The 25,800-nt window shown below is 39.7% G+C and overlaps 1 protein-coding gene across 3 annotated transcripts in view; it reads right to left on the bottom strand.

The window, feature by feature from the left end:
* Nucleotides 1–322: 322 nt before the first annotated feature.
* The window catches only part of LOC134005871 (RNA-binding protein with multiple splicing-like), a 40,297-nt gene continuing 14,819 nt past the window's right edge, over nucleotides 323–25,800 (bottom strand). The window contains exons 2-9 of one of the 3 annotated variants that reach the window (XM_062444894.1): nucleotides 24,433–24,510; nucleotides 23,544–23,582; nucleotides 20,991–21,053; nucleotides 17,973–18,123; nucleotides 15,750–15,877; nucleotides 12,489–12,558; nucleotides 3,375–3,495; nucleotides 323–2,708 (exon numbers count right to left, since the gene is read on the bottom strand). In XM_062444894.1, coding sequence (XP_062300878.1) covers nucleotides 12,496–12,558; nucleotides 15,750–15,877; nucleotides 17,973–18,123; nucleotides 20,991–21,053; nucleotides 23,544–23,582; nucleotides 24,433–24,510 — 522 coding nt within the window. In that variant the 3' untranslated portion in view covers nucleotides 323–2,708; nucleotides 3,375–3,495; nucleotides 12,489–12,495. The remainder of the gene's footprint in view (nucleotides 2,709–3,374; nucleotides 3,496–12,488; nucleotides 12,559–15,749; nucleotides 15,878–17,972; nucleotides 18,124–20,990; nucleotides 21,054–23,543; nucleotides 23,583–24,432; nucleotides 24,511–25,800) is intronic. The other 2 variants (XM_062444895.1, XM_062444897.1) reach the window with 2 other exon arrangements.

The following is a 25,800-nucleotide window of genomic DNA, read 5'->3' as shown; positions in this document are numbered from 1 at the left end:
AAGAGTAGCCAGCCCCTGGGTTAGGTGGGCTATTCTTAAAGAGGGCAAAGAGAGGTCTGCAGCTCCCCCGGTACACAAACCACTTTATAGGATCCCACATCATGTTTTCATGGCCTCCTGGGATTCTGGGGGAGGTGTTATCCAATGACAAGTGTGAGAAAAGAAGAGGAAATTGTGCTTTACGTAGGTGGATGGCTTTGTGGGTAAAAGGCAACTTCTAAATGCTATTAAAATATTACAATCAAGTCTTAATCCTCTTCCACCTCGAACCTTTCCTTGAAACTCAAATGAGAAGGAAAAAATGTAATAACGACAGCAGAGATGACGTCACAGTCTTTAATGGCAGACGGCCTGAAATGTCTTCATTTAACATTTTCATAAAAACTTCTCATTTTGATCACCTTTTTTTTTGTTGTTGTTGTCTTTTCAAACAAACCAACCTCTGCAATTCACTGAAATACAGTTTCTCCTCACAGCGGCTAAAATACATAAATATCAACAGTACTGTATGCATTAAGAAAAAGAAAAAAGAAGAACACACACATGCCGTGAACATGCACAGAACACACGGGTACACACACGGTATACAGAAACAAGAAAGGAGTATTTTTCATTGACAAAAAGGAGGGATCATCATATTAATTTTCTAGGAACTTCTGTACCGTACTGCTGGCAAAATACAAAAAGATCCATTCGTTCAAAGGGCATGTTTTTTTCTCTGGATTTCACAGTGAATTATGTAGGTAAAACAGTATTCATATATTACATACAGTATGTTCTGATCAGTCAGATACAAACACAAAAAGAATCTCTAGAAAATTACCAAATGAATATACAATTAAACTTACAATAATACTTACACTGAATTATATGATGGGCATCTTCTATGAACTTTAAAAACATAATACCCATAAAAACACACGCACACACACACACCTTATAAATACTTGTTTCTAATAAATTTGGTGCCACACTTGGCTTAAAAAAATGTCTGTAAAAGCAAACGAAAAAAAAAGAAATCTCAGAAAATCAGATGATATGATGTGCATATTATTATTAATCATTAAAAACACTGACGAAATAATTTAACCAATCCAATATGATTGTACACACCTGGGCTAAATACGTTAGGGGGATGGTTGTTTTCATATTTCAATTTCTGATTGTCACATCACTATGAAATGTGACTTAGCCTCATCAGAGGAGTACAACAATCAAATGTTTTTTTAAGAACGCGACATGAGTGAGAATTTTGGCGTCAAAGAGTGTCACAGGATGACGATCACTCGATGATATGTCATACAGCAAAGACGTTATTGCAGGCCCAGAAAACATAAGATTACAAAAGATTTATTTTTTCTCCACTCCCATCACTACTATGTAAATTCAAAATTTACAAAAGCATTTTGAATCACGCTGGCTCCCTAAAAATAGACAAAAGAGACAAATTGCTTAAAGTGAATATCCTTTCAGATGCTGAGTGGCTCTTTGGAGTGACACCGAATGAGACATGCAGCAAAAATAACGTCATACTTCATAAGAAATCAGATTGTGGACTACAAAGCAGTCAAAAATGAAATAATTCCACTAGCCTAGATAGCTCTCCAGTGTAAAAAAAAAAATGCCTTTGGTCTTTTTGTTTCTCTATACTGTGCTGCTGTCCTCCTGCTACACAATGAAGGAGCAAATTCCTAATTATAGCAGGGCTCAGTTTGCTGTGTATTGCAGTCTCAGGGTCACTCTACCTTCACTGGCGATGGCTTACTCCTGTCAATGCCTCAGTGAGCTCCTTTTTTTTTTTTTTTTTTTTAAAACACATCTGATTTACCTCAACCTGCAAAAATCAAGTGTGTTTTTTTCTCTCCGTGTTAACATCGACTGCTCAGTCGAACCAAAGCACATCAGACAAAGGACTAATGTCTTCATCGGGTAAGGACGCCACAAAACACACACGAGCGAAACATAATCCACATAATATGTAGAAAACATAAGAGCAAACTAACAGGACTGCTTTGGTATAGCAAGGTGACTTTCCATTTTGTAACGGCAGGAAACAGTAAGGGCAAAAAAAAAAAAAAAAGTATGAAAGTTCCTCACACACTTTAGCACAACAAGAACCAATCAAACAGAACCATTTCAAACATTGTCTTGATTACAAAAATACCTTTTTGTATTTCTTTAAAATATCTAAAAATGTACAGCATTGTTTTTTTTTTCCTTTTTTTTGCAAAGTCATGCTTCAACATGTATTTAATCATCATAATAACATTAATATGAATGATATACAGAATAGTAATAATTATAGTCATATAATAACATTATCCTGTAGCGCTTTAGCCACACTTCCACACGTCTGGCCTTGCAAAGTGGCTGCATAAGTGTGTTTGCACTCCTTTGGCGGACTGTCTTTATACTCGCATGTGCAGAATGCAAAGCAAGAGACCAGCTAACGTTAGATGGGCGATGCAGTCAACTGTTAAACAAAGGGTGTGTGCGCCTTTGTCATGTGTGCCCCGGTACCTTTCATGTAGGTGTCAGAGGAGGTGTAGCTAAAGCGCTGCCGGTAAAATCTTGAGTATGTAACAGTATAAAAAAGAGATGGAGGGATTTTGGGGTGGGGTAGGGGTGGAGGGGAAGGGGGGGGGGGGCTCGATGTGTGATGGAGGCTGGGGTCTAGTATGTCCTGAGGCCCATGAGGCTGCTGCTGCCTGAGAGAGAGACAGGGAGAGAGATAAAGGGAGACAAGAAAAGGGGGTGAGGTTGCCATGGTCACCGCACACGAACCTTGTACACTAGTAAACACAGGGGATCATGTGGAACTGTTGCACGACACAAACACATTCACACAGCCATAAATTCACACACACACACACACACACACACACACACACACACACACACGCACACACACACACACATACATAGGTAGATTCTACACACGCAAACCCTTTATACACACAAAACATGTTTCTTGTTTTCTGCACAATTTCTCGCACTTGCCTACAAGATGCCAAGACCACACACAATTTTATAGCATAAATATCTAATACTGCGGTTCTGGGTTTTGTTTTCAAAACACTTTCTGTTGGGCAGAAAGCTGAAACATACACAGATGAAAGCTGACACGCTGTCAATATGGCTCGGTGCCGTTATGCTCATTCCAGCAGATGTCTTTGGCAGTGCGACACTGACCCCCCCCCCCCCCATCCATCCAAAAAATAAAAACACAACAAAACACTTTCAAATCAGATACTAAGCCAGAAGGGAGAAAGACGCGGGCTGCTTTGGTGGCGAGGTGTGAGATTTACACCTTTTGTCCTCGCCTGTTGGGATCAATGGTCCTGAAGTTAGGTCCCCGAGAGCTATAAACTCACCGACGGTAACGCTGCTGCGAGAGCTGGAGCCAGGTCAGTCCTCCTGGTTTCTAATTAGACACGAGAGGCAATCAGCAACGCCCGTCACAGCCGGCCACGGCCACCATCACACATCAGGAACCTGAGGACACAAAGAGGAGACAGATATTTATTGAAGTGAACGAGCTGCAGTTCCAGAGTGCTAGTGGATTGTTTTTGTTGAGATGTCATTTCAACTTTATGTTAAAGCTCTCCCAAGTTAGTACTGCACTTCCTTATAGTTGGGAGAATAAAAAGAGAAAAAAACAAACAGATTTTTAGTCCCTGGTGTGGGTCAAATTCACTATATCCTACAATCCTCGGAATCAAACACAATCTTTTTCCTTAGATCCTCTCTGTCTGGTAAACGTCTTTCAAACTTCATGCCTCGAGTTTGTCTCAAACCTCGCACCAGCGCCACAGAATATATATTTTTTCCTGTGTATTTGTTGTCCTCCCTGTGAGTTGTTAAGTGTATGACATGTAAACTCAGCGGACTGCCCCTTTAAAAAGAGAGTTTTTCCAGCATTAGCCGAATCCTTCAAACTCAAAGCACAGCTGCGACAAACAGGATGTCAGATGACAATAGTCTTAAAAACTGATGTTGAACTTCTGCTCAATAACCGTATCTCCCATGATCCCTCTCCACTGCGATTCCACTGCACCCCCACACCCTCCCCACATACACACCAGTAGACAAAAGCTAAAGGTCAATCCTCTGACCCCATCACCGGCCCCCAGATGTATCACCAAAAATAGACATCTCTTAGAGACTATGGTAACTCTTGTGCGGGGGCAATGGGGGGGGTTTGACTCTCTGGAACAATAAACAATTAGTAAACCAAACATGACCTTAAGAGAAAAAAAGAGAGACAGACTGAGGCAGACAAAGAAAAAGGGAGACGGGTTGGGAACTGTTCCCCTACTAATAGAACAGTGCGTTTTGAAGGGGGCACGGCTGGCCTAGCTAATGCCCTGTTACGCGTTCAATCAAGGATGAGGGAATCGATGTGTTATCCAGCCGCTTGGCTAAGCTGATGCGATGCATACTTCCAGACCACCCTATTTGTTCTGGCTGAGACACCAAGGTTAAAGATTGGGTTGATCATTGAACATGTCTGTGCGAATTAAGGGAAGGTTTAGTGATTTGCGAGCTTAATGTGTTACATCCAATAACTCGGCCCGAGCGCATAATGCGAGATAGGTAAACAAGCAGTGTTTGAGAATGTGGGAGGTGACTCGGTTTCTCATGAATGTGTTCACTGTTTGGGTTTTTTTTTTTTTTTTAGTTTTCACAAGGCCTCATGTGGAAAATGTTCCTGCTTGTGTTATCAGTGAGCATTGATATTGTGCTCACAAACTAGTCATTCTCCAAATTTTGCTCCTGTGTATTGGAAAGCAGATTTTTTCTATTTCTCTATTCTCATTTGACTCCATTCATTCCTGTATGATTAGAAAATCTTCACTCCTGAATCCTGCTTGAGTTGAATAATCCATCACAGTGAACATCAAGTCTACATTAATTATTGTCAAAACTGGAGTCCAACTGAAGCATCAGAATGGCTGATAATATCTGCCAATTTAAGCTGATTAAGGATATATAACTCTAACCCTAACCCTAATCCTGTTGCAAAGGAGAAAGGTAAGAAAATAAGAAAAAGTACAGAATGCCAAACACATGTTTGAGGTACTTTGGAAACTGTGTCAACATTTCTTTAGTAGCTAAATGTTTGCAATCCTTATCAAAAAGTCTGTTTTTAAAGCAAAAATGCCATACACAAAAAAATCACAGGTTCCAGCTTCTCAAATGTGAATATTTGTTTGTTTTTTAGTCTTTGATGACAGTAAACTTAATGTACACATGTACTTAATGTAATGTCCTTAATGTACTTCTCCCTGGTTTCTGGGAACTTCTGATGGGCATTCATGGACTAACCTTATAACCAGTCAATCGAGAAAGTAATCAGCAGGGGAAGAAAAAATGACGATAATTGTTTCAGCTTGGGGTTTTGAATTTTTCAATTCATTTTGCCTTTTAACTGCATTAGCAAACAATAGTGTAACACTAGCAAAAATGACAACAAACTTGGTGTTCAATGTCATGAATTATACAACATAAGCAAGTTTGAAGAGTTTTCAACCTTTTTCTAGCATGTGTAAATAAATGAAAACCATTAGCTCCCTGTAGCTGTAGAAAAAGTACACATAAAACTCTAAAGCTTTATATCAAGCCTTTATAAACTGTCACAAAAATGTAAAGTATATTTGATTTGAAGTTCTGAAGAGCTAAAAACTTGTAAGCACACCTGTATGGTACTTAAGATCCCTCTACCTGTGCAGCATGAAAAGGGGCCCCGTCCAAAGCCCCTTTAATCTGAAGAAAAGCCTTTAGGCCCCGGCTGTGTTTCTCACATACCAGCAATATCTGGTGGAGTTGGGTGGTGATGAATGCAGCTGCTGACATGTATCTAGCTCCTGAGATGAGGCCACAGTCTAGCTATACCGTATGTCTGCCTCTGTGAGTGTGTACGTGTGTGTTTGTTGTGTGTCAGTAGGGGGTGAAGGAATAAAGTCCCACTTCCTTATTAGAAGGGGCCCCAGCTGGCCCTCAGCTCTCTAGTGGGAGTTATTCCAACATTGCACAGGAACCATTGGTTTTGTCGGGCTATTGGCCAAAAAGCTCCTCGGGGCAGGCAGCCAGACTACACACACACACACACACACACACACACACACACAACAACAACACACACATATGCGTCTCTCTCAGGCTCACACACAAGCATGCATGATAGTGGTACACACACTACACTCCCCCCACCATGTCTTGTCAGATGGAAAATCCGGATTACCTTTCCCTCCAGTTCACTAGGCATTAATGTTCACTATTAGGTTGTCTTTGGGACCAGGCCTGTGCCGGAGCATGAATGTCAAATACAATTCAGCTTTACAAACACACAGATGAATGACTAGCCTAAACCTCCAGGGGTAGTAGATTACACAAACGTACAATATACGGTAGTATGTTTGAGCTCATATGAAGTGGCACAGCTGTAAATAAAGTTTTCAAAATGGCACTTGGCAGGCAGGATGCCAGGTGATTAGGGAAGCTTATTACCAGCCATGACTAAAGACCCTGAATACTACCTCATTTTCAGCTGTTCACACACACACACACACATACACACACACACATTCAAGTCTCCCACCGCATACTCTGATCATGCGTGGTCCTTGTCCGTCAGATGTCGAGACAACCGTCGACCGAGCTTCTTTGAATTCCCATTGTGATGGTTGACTGTCACCAGACACCTTCAGCTTGAGTAACAAGTCAAAAATGCTGCCTTTTTCAAAAAATAAATAAATAAATAAATATTGCACATGAGCCATCAATAGCAGACAGATTGTACAATAGTGGTGCAACAGCTTTTTTTTCTGTAACCTCAGTTCATATTCATTCTTCATGTCTTACAGCTAAAATTGTTTCAGAGTGTTTCACAAGCGCTTTGCTTAGCGGATTGCGTCGCATACAGAATTAACACCCTCGTCACAGCCCACACCAAGACTTGACTGTATCTATTTTACAGACAAGAAGGGCCAAAAAAAACACAAGGTCTGGTATGGCTGAAATGTTTGTTTAAAAAGCTGCAACATGTCAGGGACAAATAGAGCGGGGAGGTTAGCTCAACAACCAAATGACCGACAGTTCCTTTTAATTTATTATACTGTAGTTACAAGACAGATACGGTGGAACAGGATTATCATTACATTGCACTATGATAACACGCTTACTGTGGAGATATGTTTTATTAGACAGACTAATTTACATAAAATGAACTAAAACTGGAACTAAAACCTCCTACTGCAGAAAAACTTCTTTTAGAGTCAGCTTATCAAACTGCTGTCTCCTCATTGCAAACTATGTTCCAACTGTTGTATTGAGACATATAAAGAGAATATTTCTTGTGTCCCAACTTCTAAATTATGACTCACTGTGTAATTCATCATAGTCACAAGCAGGATAAGTTACCTAAAAGGCATTGGTAGCGTTCATATTCAGGACAAGTAGCAGCCAGAAAAAATAAATAATGAAAATTGGTCTGAAGTAAATACTATAAATTTATGAACTGTATTGATATAATTGTGTCTTTTTTCTGTATTTGAATTGTGCTGCTTGGTAATTGATATTTATTCACTTTCCTGTAGTTATATGAAGACATGTAAATATAATAGTACAGTTGGATAGTTTTGGATGAAGTTGTTGGAAGATGTTTTTTTCTGAAATTTGAGAAAAAAAAGAGTAATAAAACAGATACATCTGTTTCCTGAGGACCTTTTCTGCAGTAGAAAGTCGTTCCAAAGAAATATGTTAACATTTAAGATTTGTGGTCCACTTTTTGGAGAGACAAGAAGCTGTTGATTTATTTAAGCGTAATTTTCCAATGCTGTGAGCACCACAAACAAAATTCCTTTCACCATTATGACACAGGAGTGGTGACAGAAACCTCAGGAACAGATAGCTACAAATAAAAACATGTCTTTTCTGAACTTTTGCTTGCTTGCGTGTGTGTGTGTACTTGTAAGATATCATCTGTTTTGGCATCATTTGAGTGTGTCACTGCTGCAGTTGCCTGCAATTATCACAATATTCTGACCAGTGGATGTAAGCAGAGATTGTATTTTGGGTGGGCCATTACAAACCACCTTTTCCAAGTAAACCTGACTTATGAAAATGTAGGAGAAGAAAGAAGAACAAACATTGACATACTGAAAATGTTTTTTGAAAAGGTCTTTTTTGAACTTTTTAATATATATATTTCTTAAAAGGTTAATTAAATTGACAAAGTGCTAAAACCATTTAGTTATATGGTGTGTTGTGAACAAAGCAGAGCTGTTGCATCTCGTTACATTATGTGACAAACATCTAACGAGCTGCCTGCGTACAGTACAGTCCTGTCATTTTGTGGGTGAGGGGGATGTAATCTACATTGACGCAACACTACAACATCAGTCAACACTGTGTTTGAATGCAGGTCGCACTTTCAAAGCACATGACTGGCCTTAGCAGTATTGATAACATGGATGATACAAATATTAGCAAGGGGTGCTCCGGTTATATAGAAGCAAAGCCATGAATGATAAGCCTGACCATGGCCTTCCATAGACTGTATCCCACCTAACCTACACACTCAAAGCAAGTAACTATGAGTTACGCCACAAGTAGAGGACGGAAGCAGCAGCTGCATTCAAGATCTGAGCTCACAAGCTATTAATCTATGTGCTTTCAAAACATGTCCAAACTTTTGCGCACAGAATCAATTAGGAGTTCCTACTCTGACATTTTCAGTGGCAAAAAAAATCCCAGTGGAAAATAGGCTAATACATTACAATAAAGTTACACTGCAGCAGTTTTGAATATATAGTCTACAATGCTGCAGTCACGCTGTCTGTTATCACCTACTCTGAAAGTTGCTCTTGTCCTGCTGTGTCCAAGATAAATATGTTGTCATGTATGAGAGGGAAGTCAGTCTCTTCTGGAAAGACAAGATTTCCTGGTTCCCTCTGCTCTCTAATGCTGCACCTTTATATATCAGAATCTTTTGCAGACAGGAAATGTAGACGAAATAAGGTACTGATAGATAGTTGCGTGTCCTGTGATTATTACCAAAATGCTCCAGTGACACCTCATTTATCATTATAATTCATTTCATTCACTTTTATTTCTCATTTTAAAGGGCATATTATGTGTTGGTATGTATTTAATTTAAAGACATGAAGATCTTGAATCTGCGCAAAGAAATACGTTTCTTCCCTTACATTCAACACACCATTTTCGCCAAATTTAAAATGAATCATTTCCGTCCCTGCCAGTATAACACACACCCAGGAGTAAAGAAAAATTACAAACTGTGCGGTAGGCTACAGGACATTAAGTAAGCAGTGTTGCTGGCTCCAAAAAGCACAGCTAACTGATTAATCAATGCTAATTCATTGCTTGTGTCCCCATTGTGACATCATCAGAAGCAATAATTCTGAACAGCTTGTTCAGACTTGTTAATTTGAAGACTTCAAACCCTGGCCAAACGCCAAGGAGTACTGTATTTATGTATTTATGTCATTTATCACCCCCCGTGCCTAAATAACATTTCATCAGTGGAGGGGGCCCTTATAGGGAGGAGGCTTCCTTTCACCTGCGGCCAGCTGCTTCTCTTTCTTGTTTGGCAGATGAGTGTTTCCACTGTGGAATTTGTGTCGACTTTTTATCACTTTTTTTTTGTATCACACACACACACACACACACACACACACACACACACACACACACACACACACACACACACACACGCACACGCACATTGCACGTACACTCATTGTATTTTTTTTCTCTTCAAAAATATCTTTTTCTTTTTTTGCATGCTGTGGTTGGGTTCAGGAGTCATGTCCGTAACAGCTAAAGCGTCCCCCTTTGTTCTACCATTTTATACACTCATTTTTCACTGTCATGCCATGTGCAACATTTAGATTATGGCTTATAGTTTGGATGAACTTGAGTAATGAGTGGTTGAACAGTTGTCAGGTAATTTCTGGCGAATGGGACTGGTATACTCAGTCAATGGAGGAAGAGGCATGTCTTCCTCCTCCTCAAATAACACGTTAAACACTTTGTTTTGCCATTGTTGTAGTGGTAACATTACATTTCCTGAAAAACAGCTAGTTGGCTGAAGGCAGCTCAGGAAAATCTGTGTGTCGGAGCCAGAGCAACAAATTACAATCCAGAGACTTCCTACAACGTATTTCAACAGCTCAGTTTTAATCAGAAGACAAGTTCAACACACACAAGTCAACAATAGAGTCAACAATCAAGTTTATATGTATTTCCTTGTGTGTGTTTTTATATTTATTGTTCTAAAACGTATTTTGATCAAACCTGGCAGGGTGGGACAGTGAGTAATGTGGGTGGGCCAGTGCCGCCCGGGCCCATTACTGGCTACATGCCCAATTCTGACTGGAGATCTCAGCCACACTTCACCCTCCACTGCGAGCCGGATGTGGGGATGTTGTTGTTTCATTGAGGGGCTAATATCCACTGGGGCAGCCTGACCGGCCAAATGACTTCCCCCTGGTTTGATAGAGGAGTAATTATTTCCTCTAAGCCCCTCCCTCCTCCACTCCCTTCCTCTTTTACCCCCCTGACATAGACAAAATCCCCAAAACATCAAATTACCCAAACTGTTTTTTTTTTTTATCATGCTGTGTGTTTGAGTCTCTGAAAATAGACAAATCAGCTATGATGCAGGGTTAGAAAGGACCAGCACAGGACTAGCACCAATCAACAGCTTGATGAATGTTAGCCTCCATGCTACCAACACCCACCCACCCACTCACTCCATACTGACTCCCTAAGGGGTCGGGAGAACATGTTTCTTCCTGTCCCGAGACATTAGAGGGAGGGTACTGGTGACAGTGTGACTGGCGCCGAGTGCAAACACACACACACACACAGATGCACATGCACACACAGACACAGCCAGCCAACACAGATACACAGACTAGCAGGGGATTTGTTGTGCTTTGTGGTTTTGTTTTTCTGCAAGCACAACAGCGTTCAGTTTGTCTGAACCAGAGAGCGAAGCACATGTGCTGCGTGGCTCAGGCATGGTTACGGTTGACTCATGTACTTATCAAAGCACTTATTAGAAGCCAGCTGCTCTGTTTACTGTCTGCAGCTCCACTCAAATTAATTCGTCTGTGACTTATTTTAAATAAAGCCCCATAATAATCATTTTTAATAAACATTCATAAAAATGCCCCTTCCGGCAGAACCCAGGTATTCCAGTAGTTCATGGTGCATATTCCACATTTACGACCTTTTGGGGAATCATATCCTCTGTCTCTCTGTTCTATTCTTTTTATAATACTCCACTGTGTACTTTGACATAAAGCCAAAAAACATTTTTTTTAAATTAAAAAATATATTTCAACCTGCCAGGCTTTGACAAAATGACAAACGTCTCCTAGTATGTGATGCTTGGTACCAACAGTATTATATCACACTATTCAGTGTTTATTATAGCAATGCAGCGCACCATAATAAATATAAGGCACACATCTGTGGAACCAATCATTTCCTCTGATCCAGCACAAAAATGTCTTAGTATGTGTAGTATAATAGTATATATATATATATATATATATCATCAGTGGTGTGTTGTGTGTAAAACCTTATAACTATAGCTGACAGATAAATGTAATGGAGTAAAAAGTACAGTAAGTCTCTGTGAACTGCAGTGGAAGTGTAAAGTACCATTTAATGGAAAGTAAAGTACATATACTGTACTTTAAAACAGTATTTGAGTAAATGTACATAGAGATTTCCACCACTGCTTATAATAACACAAACGATCAAAGCAGTTGATATTAGCATTTTAGTCATTTTTGCTGAGCTCTACTGGGTCTGTGTTTTATTAAAGCATTGGCATCGGAGCTCGTTGCCTATTCTGTTTGACTTACTGCCTTTGATGCCTGAGATCAAGCATCGCATCAATGGGGAAAGTCGACCCCCTGTACCCTGTGACCCGAGCGGGGAAAGATAATGGAGTTCCCCTTTAAATCACACGTCGATGTGCGAGGAGTGACCGTGGTTTCATTGACTACTGAGTTTAACACGCTTACGTTTGAGCTAACATGCTAATTTGTTTTTGTGCTAGTGAGTTGTATATGTATATTTGAAGTCAACTTGCAGAAACATGACTGATTAGTAGGCTAGTTTGGCAGCTGGTAGGATGGAGGCCTTTTTTATGTGAGGTTTGAGGCCAAAAACAGGGTGTTCAATTGATGCACACACCATGTGTATGGAGTAACACCCTGTGATATTCCCGACATATGTTTAGGAATATCTCTGAGCCTGTTTAAACAAAGTGTCATAACATTTACTAAAGTATTTTCATGGCACGGTGCAATGTACACTTATTTGTCATAGTAAGGCAGGGGGCTGCGTGTGTTGTGTGTGTGTGTGTGTGTGTGTGTGTGTGTGTGTGTGTGTGTGTGTGTGTGTGTGTGTGTGTGTGTGTGTTTGTGTGTGTTTGTGTTACTCACACATACTTCAGCAGAACTGCCTGGACTTCCATCCCTGAGGAGTTCCATCTGCAGGTGGGAGCCAACGAATCTAAACACACATTATCACAGGTGCGTCAACACTCACATATAAGCTGACTACATACATTACATATTTATAAGTTCTAATGTGATTAGTTTGCTGACTAATTCTGCAAGACTGGACTTTTGTTTTTATCCTGTAACTTCTAGGATTTTGAAAAATGTGTGTATTGGCTTTGGGAAGTAAGATGACATGATCAATACAATTATCATATCAATAAGTAAATACATAATGTCTGTTTAATATGAAACTGCAGCCATTTAGTTCAGCTTATCCAAAGACTGGAAACAGCTCCCTAATTAACATGTAACTTCTTGTTTGTTTAATCCATACCTTAACCAAAGAGTGGCTAGTGTGGCTTGTGGCTTTACGTGGGGCTATGTGCCGGACTATTTCTTGGCCAGGAGCAGTGACATCCTGGAGTCTCCGCTGGTTGCCTAGCAACTTCACAGGGACAACAGCTCTCTTGGCCAGCTGTTTCCCTGCTTTCAGTCCCCATGCTAAACTAAGCTAATCCACTACTGGCGGTAGCTCCATCTTTTTCATACAGACATTAAAATAGTAACAATAACCAATAAGGTTATTATTAAAATGATATACTTTCCCATACATAATTTTATACTTTCAACTTTGGCTTGATAGTTGACAATAGATTCCTAAAATGAAAAAAATGAATATTCATTTTCACATGTGTAGTAACTTTCCATGTAACTCACACAACCATTGTCCTGTATTCAAATGAAATCCACATGATGATGGGTGGATATACTGTATTTCTGAGAGGTGCACCTTGCAAACAGCTCAGCTGCTAACATTTACTAGCAATCCAATAATATTACTGTTCTCTCACAAGAGAGGATGACAACAGAAGATCAACCCAGGAGTAAGAGATCTGCGATCATGTTATGAATTTGGATTTGATCATTTGGTTGTAATGTGCTCTACAACCTGTTTAATATATTTATATCGTACATCAGCATCTATCTAGGTCAGAGGAGACTTTGAGATGCTAGCATTAACCACAATCCCCTCCTGAAATCACAAAGCCAGATTCTCTTTGTGTGTGTCAGTGTTTGCTCACATATTCGACATGTGGAAAAATGCCAGCTAGGCAGATTCATCTTGCACTCATTTCAAATTCTGACATCACCCGTGCTTCAGCTTTAGTGTCTTTGCTAGGGGCCTTTGTAGTTAAATTACCTTACTGAAGATATGCATTACGTATATGGAAATATAATGGCAAAGATAAAAGGCCAGTTGAACATGCCCAGGTACTGCATTCCTTTGAATTTAAGATATGCTTGAGCTTAAAATAAATAAAGAAGTACTGAGTGGAGATCAATGCAAGCTTGCAAACCAATCAGCAAACTAAAATTCAGAAACATTAGTACTGAGATCTTATCAGGGTCAGCCAGCACCAAACAGGAATCTTGAGAAGAATTTGTAGAGATCAATAATGAACTCTTATGTGAACTCACAGTGGAGCTGGGCAGATTAGACAGCCTCGATAAACTGGATCATGGTTGGTAGAAGAAAGGGATTTAATTAATGAAGAAGGTGATGGTCAAATGATGATGCAAACCTTTCACAGCTAGAGGTTTCAGTTTAACAGATGATACCACTAATTGGGATCATCTGTAAAGTGACTGGTCAACAGCATGATATGGGTTGTTATTGATGAATTAATTAGATTAATGCATTCTTTTTGGTCTTGAAATATTGATTTTTATCAACATAGGCTCAGGGTCTCAGTCAACATGACTTCACTTTGCTCCGAAATAAGCTGCTTAAGACCTAAAGAAGTTCTGATTATTATATTGACTATTTATTTGTAGCTTTCTAGATCCAAAATATAAGCAGGATGTAATTCAACTTCTGTAGTTTGTACATGTAGCATATTGAATTAAGGAAATTTGTGGAATTTTGCCATTTTTTCATATTCAGGTTAGGTACATTTTAGGTATGATTGCTTCACACCATGCCTGAGTACAACTTCCAGCCCCTCCACTCCCCTGGCACACAACTTTCACATTAGTTATGTGCCATTGGTAAGATCTCTAGCCCATACAATGGAGCCTACTATTACTGATATTTCGGAGACAATGTCAAGAACAACCCTCTGATAGAGACCCTTTTGTGTCCACGTTTAAATGGGACAGTCGAATAGTTACGTCGTCACATTTTGAATAGCAGTCCACCTCCATTTTTTGGTACAGTAGTTTTCACACCTGATGCAAACCATACCTGAGTACACATGACCTGGGCACGGTTCATTGATCCATGCCCAGGTATAGTACACAGTGTTTATGCCAATCAAACAAACTGGACTTTGGGGTCAAGTGTACTCAGATCTAGGCCCAGGTCCCTAATTTGAAAGCCTCCTTATACTCACTACTCATTGATGCCTTTCTTATGTCCCTGCATGCAATTTGTAGGTACGGTAAACAGTGAAATTAGGTTAGTTGAATTCCTGGAAGTTGATGGGATCTGGTAGCAGGTCCTCCAAAGAGAAGGGTAATACAGCATTACATGTCTTTAACAATGGACTACACCCTGTAAAATATTTATAAAGACAGTAATTTCACTGTCAATAAACAAATTTGATAATATCAAAGTCATAATCCACTTCCTGCTTTCATGGTGCACAGTAAGCAGATGAATATGACTACAATCAGGATTTAGAAATGAGCTATAACTGTTAAAATTTTTACATGTTCTTGTGGAAATGTTTGTCTAAAAAAACTTGTATAACATATAAAAAACCTTTGTAGGAGTTGCTGTTACTATAAACATCACTAAACTGAGATACAATCACATTCAACATAATGTCGAACTGCATGCAGAGACCTTTAAAAAATGCCTGCATGAGTTTGCCTGATAGTAAGAAAAATGGCAAAATTCCCCAAAACCAAACTGCCCTCTTGACTTCAAAATGTTAAACCAGTAGAAATAAAATAAATTAAAATAATAGAAATAATTCAACCTTGACTATTTATAATTTGCAGCCTTTCAGTAGTTTTGTAAATCTACAAATGGAAGTGACTGGATGGTGTGTGCTCTGAGGTGCATCTGTGGAATGGAGCAGAAAGTGAATTCAGGGCTGACGACAGCAGCTTTTGTGCAATGGGCTCAGGAGGAGGTGAAGGAGGCGGTGGTGATGGTGGTGGTGGTGGGGAGAAAGGGGTGGCTTTGCTGTTTACCTGAGCGTGGAGCGAGGAGGGGTAGGTGAAAGCGGGTGGGAGGGCCGGCGACAGCTCCGCCGGGTACAGCGGATATGATGCCCACACGTCTGGGCTGCTGGGATATAGAGCAGGCACTGTGAGCTCATCTGTGGAAAGAAGAAGAGGAGGAGTGGAGTGAGGAGAGTGGCCAGTGGATGGGTGGGTGGCTAGAGAGACAGGGTGGAGGTGACAGCAGTGATGGTGGTCGTGGAGGTGTGCTACAGGTGAGTGTCAGTTATCTGAAGTAGCTTCCTCTCCTTTCGTTTTTCCTCAAACCAATTGATCGTTTGCTCCAAGCAGTGGAGCAACCATAGCTTAGCAATCATAACTACTCATGGCTGGCCTGTCAACCACTACATTTTTTTGTATTACGGTGGTGTGCATGGAGCTGTAAAAACAGATCTACTTGGCATCTTAAGATTTTAGAAAAGCGTGTGTTTACATAGCAGTGGAACCATGTCTTTCTATAAAGGCAAAAAGGCACATTTACAAACTATATTTGTTTGTGAGATTACATGTTATGTTAAAAAAAGCCTTGTTCATAATAGCATATCCACTGCATACATTTTACCACTATATGGAAGGCAGTCCTGAATGCTGCTATATCAAAATGCAGGCTAATGTTAGCAGCTTGGTCTTGCTAATTCACATTTGTAAGCTACCCTGCTAAATAGGGTTATGTTAGAATGAATTAACCAACTGATTTTGCTTTTTTCCTTATCATTATTATAACACATGGACTGGCAACTGGCAATATAAGAACACTGTTTCTATATTTACATATAGTTACATGTCTTCTACATGGATAGCCAGCTAATAAGTTGACTTTTTGCCTGGACAATGTAGCTTTTGCCTCAGATCTTTAGCATAATATCATGTATATAGCCATCAATGTATATTAAAGACCCATTTACACATTTCTCATTCTAAAAAAAATCAGCTGGAAACATTAAAAGTCAGCTGCTTTTTCAACCAACTCATAGAGCTAACATTAGCTAGCTACCTCTCATACAATCTGCCAGTGGTAGTTGTCATTTGAGCCACTAAAAGCGATGGTTGCCAATTAGAAATAAGAATAATTATAAATAAGGAGCCTGCTTTTGTCTACCTGCCTGAAAAAATCAAGGGCCTGTTTCTTTAATTGCACTACAATTATGTGGTTACTGTTATTATTGTAAACTGTAGCTTGACAGGCACAGCAACAGTAACTAAGGGGGGTAAGCCTTAGCGAACAGTTATTTATACTCCATCATCACTTGAACTGACTTAATTCAAAAGAAAATGAGAGGAAACCATCTCAGATATGATGATTTATTCAGTGAGTCGAGTGTAGAGTGACTGTGAAAAAAAGAGCATGAGTGAAGAGAAAGGTGACAGTGCAGAGTGGTTTAGAGTGAGTGTACATTTAAAAATGAAGAATCTGAGAAAAAACAGCAAATCATCTGAGAACCATCAGATAGTCGTACAATTTTAAGAAGCATTTTCCCCACTCTGTGTCTCCTGGTAACAGTTTATCAAACCACAATCAGAAAAATGGCTGATTTAAACATCTTTTATCAGTAAATGACAGCAATTTCTCTCCTGGTGATTACGTCATGGTTTCATTAATCGTTTCCTTCCATTTTCCAGTGGGGCCTCAAGTACACACCCTTTGTCTGGCAAAAAAAAAAGATCCAAGATAGAGCAGTTTGGTCATTCAGGAAGAATGTACAACCACAGCTGGCCTATGTTCAACTATCAATGGCTGATTCTTGCAGAATCCTTAACCCCCTTGGAGAAATATCTAACTACGGGGGAAAAAGGTACAGAGCTGCATTAGCAAATTCCATACACGGCATGAACTCAAAAGCTTGGAGTCCAAATAATTAAAGCAATGGCCAATAGTGAACATGTACTGTTTATGAATCATTTATCTATGTGTCAATTTGGGGGAAAGCTCTAATCAAGATAATTCTTTATGGCAAATGTATACAGCATATGATTGAGCAACAAACACACAATCAAGAGAAAAAAGCAACTCTTCATTAATTAGACAAATAAATCTCTGTTTTCATTTAGAGTAACAGCTAAAACATCCCTGTATTAATGACAAATAATCTTAAAAGGAAACAGCTGTCCAGTCATCACAAACAAGAGAAACTCACACACAGACAAAAGTAAGATGTTCTCAGGCACATAAGGACAAACTGAAGGAGTACTCACATGGGTCTCTGCTAATGAACTGTGGCCCGGGGCTCTGCTGGGAGGGAGGAGGGTTGGGAGTGCCAACCAGCTTGTTCTTGGCCATCTTAGTGTTGGCCTTGGCAAACTCCAGCCGCAGGGTCTGGGGGATCTCTGGATCAAACCGGACCCCCTGAGATCAAAGAAGATGTGTCAGTTAAAATATTATTTCCTGAAAGCATTTGTCCATGCTAATAGAATAGAATTGTTAGAATATTTGGATTCACTTATCAAAAAGTACATTCATTTAGATTATCTATTATAACAAAGTTTGAAATGGTAAATAGTACATATTTTGGTTTTGAGATGCAGTCATACTCTCAGATGTAAAGGTGTGTGTTGTCAATCAACAATTGAAGTCTGTATAATAATAATTACTCTGACTGGGTCAACTGGGTGATGATGCTAATCCCAGTGTGCAGTTTGTGTGCACATGGCTTGCAGATCCATCAAGCCAAGATGGGATACGTCAATGAGGAACAAGCGGTGCTACGCACAGGAGCAATACCTTCTGCCCAAAGTCAGAACACTGTTCAGGTTAAGTGACACGCAGCCAACAAGAAAAGTGTGGCTTCAATTTAATGAGGATGTGCATGTGAACCCCAGAACATTTTTTTGTATTTTTTTTTGAATATTTCAATGAATTACATATATTATTTTAATTAAGTATTGTAATTCATGCATTTGAATATTTTGGCAAGTTTCAGTTGTTTTACATGCTGATGAAAGTATTCTTACTCAATTCTTGCAAAGAGAAACAACATAGTGACTCATATATGTCCCAATCAAAACATAATAAATGCTTACAAATCATTCATCGAGGTCTTAAGAGTTCTTACATTTCTATTGTGTTCCTGGAGGGTTGCACATAGTCACAACTTGGGACATGTGTTTGTTAGGCAAGATTCAGGTTCACAACATGTTTTTATGTCCAGTGGGAGCTGGGCATTATCTGGACTGGTCACTTCGTATAGTTTTCATCTTTCAACATTACATAACAGAATTTACTGTTGAATTCTTGGCGGCGAGAGGACATTTTCAGTTGCTTAGACTTTGAAGCCTGCTGTAAATGGCTCAGTGTGGATTAGAGTGTTATTCTGGTTCGGCGCACATGATGACTAGTAACACACGCAATTGAATATCAGAAGGCGATGACACAAACCTGGCTAGTGCATGATGTCATTTACACCACGGGTTAGACGAGGCCCTCGCTACTCTCCCTACTGAACTCTGTAACTGTAATTGAATCTCATGACATCAAATCCCCCATTCACCATGACACATTTCAAGCATCACTGCCTGAAGTGAGCCAAACATTCTGGCAAATTCTTGAGATGCCACGGCTGAGAGCCTTCTGACATACCGGTGCTCATGACAAGCTGAGTAAAGGTTGTTTTTCACATCTACAGTTTGATCTGCATCAAAACCTCCACATGCAGTAGTCCAAACTATTTTTCCTCTCAATTACTTTTCCCTGAGGAAAAATACAGAATGTGACATAAACAAAGGTCTTTTTCATCAAAGCAACAAGGCCAGAAAACTATACAAACTATAAGCACCCTTTAATTAACTTAATTTGATTGTCTGTAAAAGACATGGTAAAACACGAAGGTCAGATCAATGGAGAGGAAAAGCAGTCAAGAGTAAAGTTCTCTGCAGCAAAAGAGCGAGAAGCTGTGAGGATGGGGTTCTCGGCTCGTCCCTGCAGGCTCAGGCAAAGCTGAGCTGAAACAAGTGAGGGATGACTCTTCTCATGAAGGGGGGGGAATTAACTAGGATTGCCTTGGCTCAGTGCACTCGCAGCCTCTGCCAGTCGGGCTGCAGAGGTATAATAAGGTACATGGATATAATGAGGCCTGAGCACATCTCAGTTTGAACTGTGGGGTTTTAAGAAGAACTGAATCTCTATCTTGAAATGTGTACTTATTATTATTATTTTTTTTCTTCTTTGCACTTCCTTTGCTCTTCTGTACATATCATTTTGGTGATGATAGTAATTGTTGCAATGCGGTTTCAAAAATCAAGTTATTTTAGAGGCTATATGTGTTTATAGTTGAGAGAAAATACAACAGAACTACTATGATGGAAAAGAAATCCCCTTCTTTCCTCAGTTTCTGCGTCTTTCCTGTATTTCAATATGCAGATAGATGTTTGCAAAATCTGGCTTATCTTCATATGACCCCCGGGACGTCCCTTTCCCCGAAAAACAAGAGCACTGTTCAATTCTCAGCCCCACTGAGTGATTCTATGGAAACAGTCTGACTATTGTTGGCTCATAATAAGATGATAATTTTTTATCGTTCTTTCAACTCGGTGCTCTGCCTTTGATGCGCACCAATATCTAGACATCTGAAAGTTGACGGATTTGGCTCGCGTTGTCATGGTCCCACTTTAGGAGGATGATAAAACAGATCTTTTTCTGTGACAGAGAGATCAACAAACACTTAAGAAGCCACAGAAATGTTGTAAATATCTAGACATATTAAAAAAAAAACAGTGGGAAAATAAAGCTGTGTGAGAGCTGGTGTTCATTACTCTTTATCTATACTTTGCTTCAAGAGATCTAAATAATACCCTCTGAGGATGGGCTCTGTTTTATATTTGAGTTGGCCTCATCAAGGCTTTCTAACCAGGCTACATTCTGAAATAAGTGAGATTAAAATTAAACCTCAGATCAATATCTTTCTATTTATATGTGGAAGAAGAGCTAATTTTCCTTCGCTGAAAGTTATCGGCCTTGCAAATCCACGTCAAAGCTTAAAGAAAAAGGCTTTATTTACTCAAACAGAAACATCCAAACATACAGGATTTAGAGGGGCCATGATGTGTTTGTCCTAAATACCTGAAGTGGCATGTGCACGGGATAGAAAATGTAGAATTTCTGAATTTCAACGAATTACATTTGCACATGAGGCAGAGAGATGTGATTCAGAGTCATCACAAGATATACTAGCGCTGAGCTGGTGCTAGAGAGGAGCAGAGAGAGGGCATGACACTTACGTTCAAGGCATTCTTAGCAGCCTCCGCTTCTGATCGACTGTCAAAGCTGACAAACCCCACCGGCTGGGGAGACAAGAAGACAGAACAAAAGGAAGAAACATGGTTTAAGGCAGAAAACTGAGTCTGCATTTCTGTCTGAGTGACATAGACATGTTGTTCTTTTTTTATTTATTTTTTTATCATACCCAACCCCCCTCTCTTTCTCCATCTCTCTCTCTTTCTCTCTCTCTTGCCCTGTTTATAAAACTGTGGCGACAGAGAGAAAGAGGGGGAGAGAAACGGAGGCTGGACGCTTACATTGTACAAGGAGAGTTCATCATTCGGCTCCCCTATGCCCAAATACGGGCAATGTGAGAGCAAGAGAGTGCATGTAAGAGTGAGTGTTAGAAACGCAGAGAGGGGGCTGAAAAGGCTGAAAAAGGAGAAGAGATAGAGAAACACAGGAGTCTTGAGAATCAGAGGCGAGAAAAAGAGATGGAGGAAAAAAACAAGTTTTGAGATTGAAGGTGAGAATGAAAATGAAGTTAAAAAGGTTTTGAAAGACCTCTGTGAACAGGGCTGTCAGTGGAAGCACATGCAATATATTCTGGTTCATATCTATTTCACCGGAGCTTGTTTTATATTCTGGTGACATCACTGTAGAGCCGGTGCTTGCAATGGTAAAGGTGAGTGAGCAAGCGTGAAAAGCAAAAAAAAAAAAGATGGAGGTTTGGTTCTCTGTTTTCTAAAACATTGTTTCAGATATGAACAAAGAATACACACCATTTTTGCAAGTGTATGTGCTTGTGGATATGGATGTGGGGAAGTAAGGGATGTGGGGGTGAGGAGAAATCTCCAAACATGTTGCTCCCGTGGGGTTGCGCTGCTGCGTGTGATCTGGAAAAGCAGTCTAGGGTTATGGGAATTTTGAACAAGTAGAAAAAGAGGAGGAGGAGGAGGGTAAAAAAAAAAACAGACTAAGTGAAGACGTCAGGAGGAAGAAGCGTAACAGGAATATAAATAGAAAGGGTCGGGAGATCTGGCTCTTGCTATATATGGAGATGGCTGTGTTCTCAGAGTGGACCGGAGAGGGAGATCGATTGATTCACGTCGCCATTGTCATTGCTTTTAGTCGGGAGGCGAGTCGCTCAAAACAAACACGACCCTGAGGAATGTTGAACAACACTTTGCGGGACCTAGTCATAAGCATCGGTTGAAATTTCTCACAGTGAAGATGGCAATTGTGAAACTATGGGGCGGTGCAAGGAGAGATTAAAGTGCACAAAGAACTGCTGAGTGTCTTACCTATTCATTAAACAGACAAAACAAAGACAGCTAAACCTGCACAGACAACATTTTATAGATTAGGAAATTTAGATTTATGCAGCTTAAGCAAAGGCCACTGTAGGCTTTGGACTGTCACTGTAAAGCTGCAGTCGCAACTCCAGCTACAATGATTAGATTAATAGATGAGTTGACCAGCAAAAAAATTAATCAGTGACTATTTTGATAATCTATTAATTTCTATTAAGTTACTTTTTAAGATGAAATGCCAAATTTCTCAGTTTCCAGCTTTTTTAATGTGAGGTAAACTGAATGTTTTTAGATTTTGGACTGTTGTTAAAGAAAAAACAGTCATTGGGAGCTTATTTTACGAGATTCCACAGGCTAAATGATGAATCCATAAATTGAGAAATGAACCAGCGGATAATTAATGATAAAAATATTAGTTGGGGTCCTAGTCACAACACAGAAATCACATCAAAAAAGGTACAGTATACAAAAATGTGCAATGGATTAATAATATTGGTATCATAAGAATGCAAAAGTGGACCGTAACATTGTTATAGTATTAGAACAGTTGCTAATTACTGTTAGAAATGCTTTAGACAGCAAGAAACCACAATGAAACAAAAAAAAAAGAGAGAGAACGCAAGTGAAGGGATTTTGCTTGTTCTTAAGATATTCCACTACCAGAAAAAAAATCTCTCCTTTGTTCTTAGTTTTAAAGGTATTATACTCAGCACATTCGATCTAAATCACCCTAAACCCTTCTAATGAGCATGTCATGTCTTTACGGGAAACAGTGTAACGTGGTAATAAGTACACTGACATGAATCTAAATTGCTTAACTCTGGATATGGACACCTGCCAGCTGAGCTCATTTTCAGTCCTGCGCCCCTGGAGGCAAAACTCCACCGTCAGTACTGCTCTTGTCAAAACGCTTGCTTTGACACCTCAAAATTCTTCCCCTTCTCCCTTCCCATCTCCATCCCACCGGAGTTGACTGTCTGTGACTACAAGCGTAATATGCGACTGCCAAAGGCAAGTTGGTGCAACACTTTTTCCCTTCCTCCCAACCAATAAACCTTTTTTTTCTATTCCTGACGAAGTATGCTAATCCTTCATAGTCAAAACACGAAGGGGGGGAAAAAGGAAAAAGAGGCAAAAACATAAAGGCGTTGATGCGCAAGAAGTTGCATAATGCAAACAGTAACCACATGACAACAGACTGACTGATGGTTTCATTCATTAGTTTCTTTGTATAGAAATGCAACATGGCTTAAAGCATACCTGTTTTGAAGTGAGTTTTATTAAGGAGCCCTCATAGCCCTGAAACAAAGAAGAAAAAAATGTCAGAACAATGGAAAAGACTCTGCTAACAAAGACAAACATGTTTATGTATAGGACATAAATATTTTATATTATAAGTATTTATATTATAAGTAGATTAACAGGTCACACCAAAATATTGCATAACAATAAATATAGTAGGAAAGGTTCTACATTTTTTGCATTGCAGGGTCACAACTGACTCACAACTGGATGAGTTGTTTCATGAGTCATTCTTATGAAGACCATATGGAATGAATCGTTGTTTCTTACCTGTTTAATCAAGATTCACTACTTTTATCACTCATGATATAAATCATTTACTCTGAGCACATGGTGCACATACCAAAAGCATTATCTAAGTGACGGATTAGATGCATTACAATTGTCTCATTATTCACTTAAACTGTGCTGCTCCTGCTCCATTTAGGTACATAATTCTAGGGCAACAGTCCAAAACCTTGTAACATTTACATGCATTCACCTGAACTAAACTCTAGGACTGTTTGTGCTGTGGCAAACTGAAGTTTCTGAGGTGAAGCAAATAGCTTTGTTTTTGTGTCGCAGGCAGCGAGCCCTTTTTCCATGAGACACACACACACACACATACACACACACACACACACACACACACACACACACACACACACACACACACACACACACACACATAACTTCCCGTGGATCAAGATGTGATTGAACCTAGGCTTTAGGAACACAGACACTTGAACCTCGGGAGAGTTTCCATTGCCGTTTATTTCATCACCATTAATGGAGGTCCCATTGACTGTTGGAAAGAAAAGCTGCTAAGAATAGCTGCAGCCCATCCATTAAAAACATACAAACATACCTTAAATGGTCTGAACAGGAGATAGAGCTCCCGCGGCTTAATATCCAGTGGTAGTCCACTGACAAATAGCGTTCGGACCTGAGGAAGACAAGAAAGAGATCATGTATTTTTCATTAACCTCGACTAGTTATAAATAGCTACCTTGCGTACCTGACAGTAACAGATGAGGTTATGAGGGAGGACACTGAAGAAAGGCATATGAGTTAAACAGTTCTCTAGGTTTGGCTTTAAACCAAAAGATAGACTTTTCAAATACTGATAATGTCTTTCAGTTCAGCAAACACACTCACACACACACACACACACACACACACACACACACTATCACACACACCTTTTTACAGTAAGAGTATTGTGTTTTTCTGTGTAATCTACAGCCTTCTGTGTTTTATGGCAGTCCTCCCTCGCAGCTCTACCCTCTGTTTTACATTTGAACTTTTCAACTTGCAACTCAAGCTTGCATTGCATGGAAATTACAAGATATGCGTTAGCTAACAGAGACTAACATTTAATTGTTCCGGTCCATACTGAGTCAAAGAAGGTGTAAAACCACAGGGGAGTAACATGAGAGGGACTCTAAAAGTGCTTTCAGGAGAGGAAGTTGTCACTGTGTTCATAGAGAAAAAAATGAATGCAGTATGATGGCTCCAGGTGTGCTGGGAGTACAGTTGGGGTTTGTAAAAATATATGAGCATTCAAATCTCAGTTTACTACAATAAACACACATATATATACTGTATATAGAACACACCCGAAAGCCAACATTTTAATGTGGATAGGGCACAAACTCCAGCAATATTGACCATGAGACATAGAAAAATGTGTTTTAAAAAAAGGCAAATATCACTGGTGAATAGGAGATACAGCACATAGTTGTTGGGTGGAGGTGTACATATTTGAGGTACTGTATGTTGTAAGAAAAGGGACTGACTTGAAATATTGCTTCGGAAACTATGGGGAGAATGTAGCAAAGAACAAAGTAAAAATTTAACCGTGTAGTAAACTGTAATAAGTGCAGTTGAGCAACATGTTTTTAAGACCTGCCAATCAAGAAAGGTTAAAAGGACATGGCTAATTAGGGAGATGCTGTGGAGCAAGCTATGGAGTAGGAAGTGTTTGTTTGATCACATGACCACTAAAGGACATCAGGCCTCCACATCTGCACCGAACCCTAGTTCACTCACTGCGTGGAAGACTTAAGACGTGAGCTGCCTTCATGTGGACTTTGTTGTCATGATTTCAACAGAGGTCAGATCAGTCTTAGAGAGCAAAATGGCAGTAATAAGAACAGACGTTAATGTTAAGGTTGGAACGAAGTTTGAGGACGGCAAAGAACACAGAATTAACCATATTGTGCAAAACCATGAG

This window comes from Scomber scombrus, chromosome 23 (assembly GCF_963691925.1).
Source record: "Scomber scombrus chromosome 23, fScoSco1.1, whole genome shotgun sequence".
Taxonomy (NCBI): domain Eukaryota; kingdom Metazoa; phylum Chordata; class Actinopteri; order Scombriformes; family Scombridae; genus Scomber; species Scomber scombrus.
This window is presented reverse-complemented; position numbering and strand designations above follow the sequence as displayed.